The 12,591-nt window shown below is 41.1% G+C and overlaps 1 protein-coding gene across 5 annotated transcripts in view; it reads left to right on the top strand.

The window, feature by feature from the left end:
* The window catches only part of ANKRD28 (ankyrin repeat domain 28), a 116,262-nt gene that overhangs the window by 101,434 nt on the left and 2,237 nt on the right, over window positions 1–12,591 (top strand). For 4 of the 5 annotated variants that reach the window (XM_066628100.1, XM_066628097.1, XM_066628095.1 and 1 more), the window contains 9 exons: window positions 344–431; window positions 2,004–2,121; window positions 2,446–2,665; window positions 3,342–3,429; window positions 3,519–3,602; window positions 5,777–5,922; window positions 8,058–8,140; window positions 9,168–9,250; window positions 10,242–10,333. In XM_066628100.1, the coding sequence (XP_066484197.1) occupies window positions 344–431; window positions 2,004–2,121; window positions 2,446–2,665; window positions 3,342–3,429; window positions 3,519–3,602; window positions 5,777–5,922; window positions 8,058–8,140; window positions 9,168–9,250; window positions 10,242–10,333 (1,002 nt within the window). Of the gene's footprint in view, window positions 1–343; window positions 432–2,003; window positions 2,122–2,445; window positions 2,666–3,341; window positions 3,430–3,518; window positions 3,603–5,776; window positions 5,923–8,057; window positions 8,141–9,167; window positions 9,251–10,241; window positions 10,334–12,591 lie in introns of those variants that run through there. The other variant, XR_010794530.1, reaches the window with a different exon arrangement.

Genomic DNA, 12,591 nt, shown 5'->3' with positions numbered 1-12,591 from the left:
ACCAACCTGTAGAGATTGGTTTCCCACCCTGAGAACAGGATAAAATAATATGTCAAACAGATGTCAAATTATCTTCTGCCTTAATATGCTTCTGAACTGGGTATGAAGCAATTTAGTATCAAAGCTTTTAACAGCTATTCAATGATGTGGAGAAAGGTTTGTGGCTGGTGCCTCTAAAAAGTGGAGATAGTCGCGTCCCATGTGACTTGAGGATCAGGAGACAGGCTCTGACTGACCGTACACATTTATTACCAAAAGGTTGTTAGAATCCTTTCGCTATTATTACCCAATGAATAGTGATTATAATCATTCTAATTTGTTTTGTTTTGTTAATATTTTTCAGCAACTAATGGTCATTCAGAATGTTTGCGGCTGTTGATAGGAAATGCAGAACCCCAGAATGCTGTGGATATTCAAGATGGAAATGGACAGTATGTTTCCAACTTTTTGTCTCTTAAAGTGTACCAGCTTCGGCTAGGCTAGTATATCCTGTATATCCCAACTTGATCAGTTTTTTATGGATTTTTGCCATTTAGTAAAAACGCTTCAAACTCATGCATTTAAAAAGTCATTCAAAAACCTTCCACTTTAAAGCTACGTATCACCACTTATCCTCTAGATACAGAGTTAAACATTGCAACTGAATACAGGAGGGCCATATCCATGGCTCCCGTATCCACAGATCCACTTATATTTGGGTTGGGTCTGCGGCCCCCACAGCGCACACCCCCCCTCCCCACATGCACCCTTTGCAGAGGCCAGGGTTGCTCTGCTCCCCTCGCCTCTGGAGGGGCCTCTGAGCTCAGCAGAAGCGGAGGACATCCATCCCCGGCCTCTGCTGAGCTCAGACTGTGGGTTAAAAAATGTTACTTCTGGTTTCTCCATGAAACTGGAAGTGACATTTTTAATGCCTTATAGGCATTGGGAGGCCCAGGGAAGCCCTCCAGCAGAAGCGAGGGATGGACATCCCCAGAGGCAAGAGGTGGCCCCCTGGGACCGTGAGGACGGGTATTCGCCCATATCCTCTGGAGGTTCCAGATCAGAATCCTCTGAATAAGGGGGCACACCTGTATAGCAAAGTCAGTGAAGACTTATTTTAAAAACCAGATGAAGACTACTGCATCTGACCCATAGTGATGGCTTTTTTCCACATCATCATTTCTTCTTGTTTTTAAGCAAATAGATAATTTCTTCACTATTTCTACTGCAGCAACATTCGGTTCTTCTCTCCTTCCATTATTCATACTACTGTGAGAGGATGGGATAGTGCTACCATAGCCCTAAGATAGGGAGACACCCCCTGACAATGCTTCATGATCCTTTACAAATCCTTGCATTTTTGACTAGTAGGATCATCCAGTTCTCCCATGCAGAATTATAGAAAATGCCTGTGATAATGGATTAAATCTTCCTTTGCACCTAAATAATGGACGTTGCCTATTACTAACTCTTTTGCTTAAATAAAAAGCAAGCAGTTTTATTACTTATTCATTATGAATAATTTTTATTCAAACGTTTTTGAATTTATTACTCACAATACAGTAACTTATCCGATGTTTAGGTAAGCGGCAAACTTCGTTAACCGGTATCTCCATTGCTGGTGGAGATCCCAGTTAAGTGAGTGGGTTGCTTAACACCAGTTAAGTAATCTACCCACCCAACTTTGATCCCCCTCCTTTGCTTACCTGACAGGGTTTCCTCTGTGGTCCCTCCAAACCCTCCTACATTCCTTCACAAGGGCCTCTAGGATTGGAGACTTTCCACTTCCTTCCACATGAGGACTTCCTAAGGAAGGATGTGGAATGTCTCTATTTGTAGAGGGCCCTCATGAAGAAAAGAGGATGTGGAGAGGCACCACAATGGGAGCTCTGTCAGATAAGGAGAAAATAGAGGGAGCCCTGGGGGTGGTGAATGCTTCCTAGCTGCCTATCTTGCCATGTGATTGTGTTTATGAGATTATTAATGTGGAACCTACGTGTTCTGATTTAACCTTTCTTTTCTAGGACTCCTCTGATGCTGTCTGTTCTCAATGGGCACACAGATTGTGTCTACTCACTGCTTAACAAAGGCGCAAATGTAGATGCCAAAGATAAATGGGGAAGAACAGCATTACACAGAGGGGTAAGAGAAGCGGTTGCTCACCCCCCTTTTTTGGTGAAGTTAGGTAAAGAGAAATACATATTTGCATCAACTTCAGCAAATAGCATTAACTTCCAGGGAAAATTACAGAAATTTCAGTCTACATGCCTGATAGGTTTAGCTGCCTTTAACAAACAGTAACTCTGCTCATAGGGCTAGCTCTGCTCATGTAGTTGGTGAAAACTAACTGTCCTAATATCATTGTGAAGCTGTTTAAGGATCACATACTTAGAGGATAACAACTTATTTTCCTTCTCTATTTATTTACGTCACAATTTACACAATGTATGCTCTGTTATATTTCAGGCAGTTACTGGACATGAAGAGTGTGTAGAAGCACTGCTTCAGCATGGTGCAAAGTCCACACTACGAGATTGCAGAGGACGAACACCTATACATTTATCCGCTGCATGTGGCCATATTGGGGTTCTAGGAGCCCTCTTACAGTCAATAGCACCTGGGGATGCAGTACCTGCCCTGACAGACAATCATGGGTACACATCATTGCACTGGGCCTGTTACAATGGTAAGTGGAGCAGTGGTGTTTCTGAAATAACTGTTTTAGGAGGATGAAGAACTAGTTTGGCACAGGATCTTACTTGATCAGCTTGAACGCCTCACACCTCCCAAACTCATCCTATCTGCAAACTTGTAGACCCTATTGATCAGAGAAGCTAACAAAGTAATAAGCTGTTGAAGGATTCCTGTCAGAGAGAAATGGTGACCTGCTAAATTCTAAATTTGCATGTGCAAAAAAAAGAATCTTGGCAAGTTTGTAGGTAAGTAGTCTCAGAACAAAAAAAAATGCACTAGGAAGCAAACAGTTATACAGCCAGACAATTGGTTATTAAAAACATAGGAAAAGAGTAGATGAATATCGGTTCACATATAATGTTCCAATATTAGGAACATGTACCACATTCAGCTTTTCAGTCAATAAAGGGTCGGTTAATTCAAGTCCCTTTCTTGTACCCCCTTGTTTCATAATTACTGTAGCAGCTGTGTGATCACCATCAATATCCCCCTTCAAAATTTAACAAAAAATACGCACAGCTATAATTTTCTGATCATTATTACACTTCAGTTTTTGAACAGGTGACACATTATAAGACTGGAGATTATAGGGAATTATATCCATAAGTGCTGATTGGGAATGTAGAATTCTGATTTATGTTTTGTTATGACATTTAAAACCTTTTTAGGTCATGACAGTTGTGTGGAACTTCTTTTGGAGCAGGACGCTTTCCAGAAAATTGAAGGAAATTCTTTTAGTCCCTTGCATTGTGCTGTGTAAGCAACTTATACTATTCAGTAGATTTTATTAAACATTTAACAAAATTCAGTTATTCTGGAAGTAATTTTAAATTCCCTTTTGTTAGGATAAATGATAACGAGGGTGCTGCTGAAATGCTAATTGATACTCTGGGTACTGGCATTGTAAATTCAACAGATACAAAAGGAAGGTAAGGCTGGAAATTTTTTTTGAAAGAAATGTACTCTTTATTTTAGATTCTACTTGTTCTAATATAAAATCAATGTGCATTCAAACATTAATACATTTTTTTAGCCACAGCTGAGAAGGTCCTGTCCTGTGTAGTGGTTGTTAATGAAGCCCTAAGATTGTCCTTGTAGCAGGAGTTATTTGGAAGACCTCAGCTAGCAGAAAGTGAGAGCTACTAGCTAAAATTATACAGGCCTCAACTTTTAAGTTCTAGAGCCCAAAGTGAACAGTTTTAATTGTGCCTAGGTGATTACCAACATTGTAGCTTAAACTCCTCTCCATGAATCTTACTGCAATCAAAATATGGGCTGTTACAGTGTGTACCACCTCAAGTCTCCAAACAGTCTTCAAGAACAATGAACATAAAGCTCATTGCTGTAGTGCATTCTTGACCATGGATATGTTTCTTAACTTTTCAGAAGCATGGGTAATGATTGCTACATTTCCATTAGTTTAATTCGAAAATTTTAAAAAGGTAGGGGCCTAGTTGGTAATGAGCATTCTAAATCGTGGTTAAGACAAGGTACAAGGTAATGAAATGTTTAAGCTCTAGTGAAGGGGCAGCACTGTCAAGGACTATGAAAGCTGATGTAGTTGAGTGACTGAGACATTGCACTGCAGATCAGGAAGTTTGAATATCTCCTCTGGAACCTACCTTTTCCAGGAAGCCTTTAGCATCATGCCTTAGTCCCCATTCTCTCTTATAACCGAATGACACTAATAATTTTGTGTGCTTTCCCTTTTTAATTCTGCTTCCATTCCCTTTGCTTCCATTCCCTTTTGTCCCTCTGTGGTCATCCTTGTGTTAGTTTCTAGATTGTAAACTCCTTGAGGCAGTAATTGTCATTTTTTTTACTCTATGTAAAGCATTGATGGCTTTATATAAAAAGACTAGTCCAACACACCATCCCTGCTTGGGTGCAAGGGACAATCAGCTATCCTTCCTTCCATCTTCTCAAGCTTAAGATCTCATTCATAAGTGCATGGAAGTTAGCTTTGTTAAATCCTCCATTAACCATGGAGGTTTAATTAAACATAAATAAGACTAGACTACGTGTTAACCCTTAATCCAGTGAACTAGAATTTTGAGACATTAATTTTAAGAAACAAAACTATTTCTTTTGCAGGCAAATGAGAAAGGAAATAGAACTATGTTAACTGTATATAACTGCAAAGCCATGGATGATCTAATCCAGAGGTATCACATAAACATAGCATAGTAAGAAAATGGAGCCCTCTAGACCTCTGCAGGATAATATCCAAGAAGTAGATCCTTTCTTCATCTTGCCACCTGCCCCACTCTCTTGGGACTATCTGTCCAAGTAGGAATAGAGTTGGTGCTACTCAAACCTGTATTATATGGATTATGATTCTAGCAGTGGAGTTCTATGCATGTCTTCTCAGAAGTCCTATTGCGTTCAGTGCAACTTGCTCCCAGGAAAGTGTGTATAGCAGTGTTTCCTAGACTATGGATTGGGACCCATGAGTGGGTGGACTTATTTTTGGTAGGTTGCAAGAAGTTTTTGAAACATTAAAAAAAACAAAAAACTTTGCAAGCATCCTTGCCTGGTTTTCAGAAGAAAATTGTTAGCTGGAATGCTAACTTGTGGTAGGAGGTAATCTTCATACCTCCCTCCAATTAAACTGTCACATTTTCCAATTTTCTCTAGTAATTGGCTTGCTACAGATCACATGCGAACCCAGTTTCAGCCTTTTGTCTGAAACTGCACATCTTGCTCTCCAAGATATCCCTAACTGCAAAAGTCCCTAACTGCACATCTTGCTCTCCAGTTCAGCCTTCTGGGTACCCTGGAATGACTGTAAAGGTTTGGTGGTACAGACTAGGGAATGTCTATATACATGTACTATATGTATGGTCTCTAGCAGCCTCAAGAGCACAGGACCCTGATTATTATTAATAATTCACTATTAATACATAACATTATTTCTTTCTAGGTGTCTTTTTGTCTAGTGGGTCATGATAGATTGTTTTCCAAAGTGGGCCCCAGTGCTAAAAAGTTTAAGAAGCACTGGTGTACAGGATTGCAGCACAAGCAAAATTAATTTCTGTATTATGCCTTATAATTTCTTCTCCTACCTTTGCACTCACAAAATGTGGTCTTTTTATCTCTTCAGAACTCCCCTTCATGCAGCAGCCTTCACAGACCATGTAGAGTGCTTACAGCTTTTACTCGGCCATAATGCACAAGTAAACTCTGTAGATGCTTCTGGGAAGACCCCTCTAATGATGGCTGCAGAAAATGGACAGACAAATACAGTTGGTAAAAAGAAAGCTCTCCATTTTCTATTCTTGCAACTCATAATTGGCAAATATGCTACTGTGAAAAGCTCTATTAGCTTAGAATTGTGTACATTGTCAAGTCTAAGAGTTCTTAGAAAAACAAACTGATCAACCACAGCAGCTTTTTCATTAATATTTGTATTGCTTTTTGCAGTAGTGGGCCGCACGATGCGCCCTGGGGGTGACATGCTAAAATCACGCCTTTATGAGCTACCGCATCATGCCATACGCCATTGGATGTGGAATGGCCAGCGGAACACAATGCAAAAAACCCCGTTGAGATAGCTCCTTTCCTTCAAAAGTTATGACCAAAAAACCGGAAGGAAAAAATGCATGGAGCCCAATGGAAAGTGAAAATGAGCCGTAGCGTGTTTACTCGCGAGTAGATGTATTTGCCATAGTCCCTCAGAAAGGGCAGGCTGAGAGGAATCCAACAACACCAGAATGGTCCCAATTCAGTAAATGCAGCCCCCCAAAAATACCCTCTCAGCTGCGAGTGTGTTCAGCTCTATGGGAAGGGAAAGGAAGCCACGTGGCCGTGCTTACTCATGAGTAGGCGACCTTACTTTGCTCCATACAAAAGGGCAGACTGAGAGGACTCCAACGTCAGAATGGTCCTGATCCAATGAATGCAGTCCCAAAAACACCTGAGGAGGAGGTCCCTCCCCCCAGCTGCGAGTGTATGGAGCCCTATGGGAAGCGAAGCAGCCTCACATAGTGTTTACTTGCGAGTAGGCAGATGTGCCTTGGCTGTTGGTCAGGCCAGGCGAAGGGGAATGTGAGGACACCAGAACGGTCCCGATCCAATCGAACTGGTGTGCAACAAAAGCCCCAGAAGGCAGCTTCTCCTCCCCCCCCTCCCCATTAGGAAGGACCAACAAAGAGGTTTGAACTGGCAAGGGGAAAGTTTTCTATTTTGCACTTGCAAAGTTTCCCTCACAGCCCAATCCTCTTCACACTTTCCTGGGAGTAAGCCCCACTGACTCTAATGGGACTTACTTCTGAGTAGACATGCATAGAATTGGGCTCTGAGGCTGAATTTCTATCCCTACTTTCCTGGGAGTAAGCCCCATTGACTCTAATGGGACTTACTTCTGAGTAGACAGGCATAGGATTGGGCTCTCAGACTTTTTAAAGCCAGGTGGGTCTTTGTATTGATGTGCTTGAAATAGGACTTCAAACTGGGCACTGGGGAGGGCTGAAGATCTCACTGATTCTTTTGGGGGGGGGTATTATTGCAGGCAGACTACAGAGAAAACTCACTTGGTGGAACAGGACTGGCTCCCCCTTATTTAATTATTTCTTTTATTTTAATTTAACTATTTATAATAATTTATTTTAATTTGCTTGATGATGTCACTTATGGCCATGACATCACTTCTGGTGGGTAGTGTCCAGATTGTCATTCTAAAAAGTGGGTCCCGGTGTTAAAAGTTTGAGAATAAGGTATTAGTAAGTTGACACGGTGTGTGTGTGTGTGTGTGTGTGTGTGTGTGTGTGTGTGTGTGTGTGTGTGTGTGTGTGTGTGTGTGTGTGTGTGTGTGTGTGTGTGTGAGACTCCCCAAGTTTTCAAAATCACTAAAATCAGAATTTGGAGGAATAATACCATCATGTTATATATCAATCAATGTGTAATTTCATGCAGAATGCAATGAAACAAACCACACTGAAATATCTGTGTTCTATCGAAAGGTACTGCCAAAAAGCCAGTGGGGGCGGGGCAATGGTACATCACCACGCCCACCACCTGGGGTGTTGCCCCGCCCACTGCATGGGGTAATGCGCAGGCCTCCCGCACTGGGTGACGTGAATCCTAGTGACGCCACTGCTTTTTGGCAAACAAATATGGATACAATGAGAAACTGTAAGCCCAGACTCAAAGAGCCAACCAGGACAGCTTTATAATGTAACTCATAGGATAAGACCCTACATCAGTCAAGCTGATTTTGGAGAGAAATTTGCTCCTGTCAGTGGCCTGGATGTTAGAGCATAGGAACATAGTGCACCAGGGAAATTTACAAAAGATAACTTTTTGGGTGTTGGGCAACCTTTCAGGTCTATTGTGTTTTCAACTGCATGCATGTTTTCAATTAACATACACTTTATTTCTTTCAGAAGTGTTGGTTAGCAGTGCTAAAGCTGATCTGACCTTGCAAGATAAGTATAAAAACACAGCGCTGCATTTGGCTTGCAGCAAGGTATGTATCACTTTCCAGCTTGAGGCTTTTTGATGTATTGCTGCTCTTGTTCTCATCATCATTTCGTTGCTTGAGTCAGGAAGCTCAAGAACAGCAGTGCAATGTACCATTTAGATCGCAGTGAGAGGGAAGTGTCTCTTGTTCTTCCTCTGAATGTGGGGGAGGACTGCAGTACCTTATCATTCTTTACATTCCTGTGCACAATATTGTGAGGCTAGTAACCAGTTTTTTAAAAGGCAGAAATCTCAAGCTGAGATAGTGTCATGTCCAAGAAGGGGGGGCATCAACTGTCAGATAGTAGATGAGATGTGTAAGTCAGAGGACCCTGGCTAGTCCAACCCTTAAAATCTCTGTACTGGCAGTGGTGGCACTGCTGCACTGTTAGACGGAGAGATAGTGCAGGGCTTTATCTCAGGGTCTCCATCAATCTAGTGTCAGCACTTTGTGTCCAAGATCACTTATAGCACACGTCTATCCGCTCCGCCTTGTGCCAGCACCAAAGTGTCACAAATGTGTGGTAAAGCAAATTTATGGCTGCTCAGGAGGAGGTGAGGTCAGTGCACAAATATGTGCTGGCTTCACAGAGCTGGAGTGGCACCCAAATGGGGTGAGTTTGTACCAGCCCAGGCGGGTTGGCACAGGTGAGGGCGAAATGGGGAAGGGGGACACAGTTCTAAAAGGGAAAAGTGTAGCAATGGTACAAAGAGAAAGTACAGCCATTAGAACATGCAGGTAAAGGGACTGGGGCACTGACTTTACTCCTTACACTGCCCCATCAGTAATAACAGTAACAATTACAGACTAGCAGTTTTAGGCAAGTAACCGGGCAGTAATGTACACTCTTTCCTGGGAGTAAGCCTCATTGAACAAAGTCGGTTTTGTTTCTGAATAAACTTGTAAAATGTTAGCATGGATTATAAAGAATGCATGAAAAATTTGACAAGTTTTGAAATTTTAAGTGAATTTTAAAAGAGAAAATGGTTGATAAAGTACCCTTACTTTTTTGTTTTGTGTTTTGTTTTGTTAGGGTCATGAAACTAGTGCCTTGTTAATACTGGAGAAGATTACAGATAGAAATCTAATTAATGCCACCAATACAGCCTTGCAAACGTAAGTTAGAAGCATGAGAAATACTTCCACTTCTCCAGGATAGTTCTCGACTGCACACACGTGTTTATTTACCTTGTGCCAAAGAAAGTGTATTCATTTTTAAGGAATGTATTCGTTTATTTCTTATTATTTGTTGAAAACTAGTTCCATGAAGAAGCTTGAACTTGTCATTGAAAACCTATTTACACCGATATATATGTATATATACACATATATATATATACACACATATATGTATGTGTGTATATGTGTATATGTATTGGCAACCTTCAGTCTCGAAGGACTATGGTATGTGTATATATATATGTGTGTATATACATATATATATATATGTGTGTATATATACATGTGTATATACACACATATATATATGTGTATATATATGTATATATACACATATATATGTGTATATGGGCCTGTACTGAATGAGACCTAAACGGATACATTTTTTATCAGTAGGTTTGAGGACGAAAGCAATAGGCAAAGACCATTCAGAACAAAACTCAGAGCATTGATTTCCAGGGAATTGGGCATGGGTATTGTGTTCGTATATATCTGAAGCAAATTGCAAGAAACAAGGTGTTTAGCTGCTGCTATTACTGTATTATATACTTTGTATTAGAATGAGGTTATTTAAATGGTGTTCATAAAGATCACAGAACTACGTCGGCTGGGCTGCTTAGGCTCACACAACAGTCACATTCGCCTTGTTTTGCACTAATAGGTAAATTCCCCATATTCAGATTGAGGTTAAAACAGTTCATTGGGTTACAAATCATTTGGCTTAACTGGATACTATGTGGTTATTAAGAAAATACTTCGTTCGGCTCTAGATGTTTAAAGGCTTACTTTAAATATTTAGGCATTTAAACTGCTTTTTCATAGATGTGCAAAAGAAAATGCTAGAAATAAAATATTTTGCTTGATAATCTCTTTGGGCAATTTTTAATGTGCCTGTAGGATTTATCTCATGTCATTGTTGTCTCCACAGGCCTTTGCATGTTGCTGCTCGAAACGGATTAACAGTTGTAGTTCAAGAACTTCTAGGGAAAGGAGCAAGTGTACTTGCAGTAGATGAAAATGGTAAGTAAATGGAAACAGAGTGAACTTACATTCTGCTAAAAGCCATCTGCTGTGGCATTCTGTTACTACAATGCTGCACAGCCTCTGAAAATCTAGTTCCATTTAGGTGGTATGATTAATAAGAAGTCTTAATACACTGCATAATTAATTTTTTTATTTGTCCTGAATATACCATCCAGTTTAATCAGATGATTCTAAGTTCTAGTGTTGTGTCTCACTGTTGCCTTTTCCATAAGATTTGTACAGGTGAGGCCTGCAACACTTTTGCCCAGATTCCACACACTTGAAGCATATGTATAAAGCAATCCAGAGTTTAGAGAATTAACTTTTAGTAGTAACATAAGACATGGACAGCAGCTGGTAGTATTGTGTTGTCTCGATAAGGCTAGCAACAGTCACTGTGTTTGGTTTTATTAAAATGCAACTGCAAATAATTTAGGCCAGGTGTCTGATTTCTGAAGTCAAGTAGGTGAAACTGAAACTTAGAAGCAATTGAAATGCTTTGCTTAAAAAAAAGAAATAGAAAGTACATGCTCTTTGTGTATCACGGTAGCCTTTAGCATGTCGAACAGTGAGCATTAGGGGGATGTGGCATGTGCACTGAGAATACTATTCATTGGGCCACAAAATGTGCTTGCAGAAGTATTGTGGCTGCCCCTCTTGGTTATAAGATGCTAAGAGAAACTGCAGTAGCATTTTAATGCTCTTTTCAGCTAGGTATGTAAGTGTTCTATAGGAGTAGTTCCTACTTGACTGAGAAACTGCATTAACTAGCATGATGCAGAGGTGCAAATAATCTTTCCAAATGTTCCATAATTGTTAAACTCCATTATTCCTTGTTATTGATATATATTGTATAGCAGCATTTTTCAAACTGGTTTGCAAACTCATGTGCTAGGCCATGATGCATTGCTCCTCCTAGCACTGCAAGACCTTCTTGGAAGCCTCAGAGGCCTGGGTTGCACCAGGTTGGTAACCTACTTTGTTGGCCTCCATGGGCCTCAGAAGTGATGAGAAAGACTTCTGGTTTGTAGAGGCAATTCAATACCTCCTGTAGATCAGAGCATAGAACCTTGAAGCCTGGCTTTGGAAAAAGCATTAAATTGGCCTGGGGACAAATAGATGTGGGAAGGGATGAATACACCCCTCTTGCCTACAGATTCACCTCTGCAGACTCTCTCCTCTCCTGCCTTACAAGAAAAACATGGGGTTTTCCCCCATGTTTCCCTTGTAAAATGTAGTTGTGTTCTAGGCCAGTAGATGGAGTTCTGTTCTTCAGCTGGTATGTATGGCTGCCAAACAAAGGATTGATGGTTTTCAGCTTGCTTGTACTTTAAACTTTATCAGCTTCTATATTAACTATTTTTGCATGAAGTTCTAGTTGATTTGGCTTGCAATTTTGCAGAACTTCATGTTTTATTCTCCTAAGGCTCAATTCCACTGCTGTTTTAAATTCAGCAAAATGATTTGGTACAGTTTAGGGAGATTGAATTGTGGCTCATAACCAAGAGATTAGTTCAGGGCTTTTGAGACACCCCAGCCTGTGGGCCCTGGCCTGTTTCCCCTTAAGGCAGCCATTTTCAACGACTGTGCCACGGCACACTGGTGTGCCACAAGCGGACCATGAACCACAGCTGTGCCACAGGACTTTGGGGGAAGGTCATTTATTAATAGGGCCAATGGGAGATGTGAGCCCCCACTGGCAGCATGGTGTGCCTTTTCAATTGTCAAAAACCTGATGGTGTGCCTTGATTATTTTAGTGCCTTGTTAGTGTGCCGTGAGATGTAAAAATTTGAAAATCACTGCCTTAAGGGGTGAGGGAAGCCAGGAGGCAGTGAGGAGGCAGTGGTGCGATCCCCAGGATTGCCCCACTCAGGGAGGCTGCAGGGGCTTGGGTACACTTACAGAGCCTCCTGTAGCCTCCCTGCGCGGCTGTCCACAGGGCTCCCCGAAGCTTCACAAGTGAAAGTGGAGTGAACCCGCTCCGCTTCCCCTGAACCAGAAGTGGAGCACGATCGCTCCGCTTTCACTTTTGAAGCATTTAGCGAATTGTTTTGCTAAATGTAACTTGGGCTAATGTACTAGGCACCTGTAGTGATAGTGCAGGATTGTACCTTTGGAAAGACTTAGGAACACTCTGTCTTTTCTACCGAGTTCATTCTTGAATGTTATGAAATCAAATCAAGCAACAGGAAGTTCAGTTGAAGCAGTAATATTTTGCTACTGTATCTGTTGACTATTCTGACAGAAAACATCT

The sequence above is a fragment of the Tiliqua scincoides genome, chromosome 5 (assembly GCF_035046505.1).
Source record: "Tiliqua scincoides isolate rTilSci1 chromosome 5, rTilSci1.hap2, whole genome shotgun sequence".
Classification (NCBI taxonomy): domain Eukaryota; kingdom Metazoa; phylum Chordata; class Lepidosauria; order Squamata; family Scincidae; genus Tiliqua; species Tiliqua scincoides.
The sequence above is the reverse complement of the archived record's forward strand: the minus strand, read 5'-3'. Positions and strand labels throughout refer to the sequence as shown.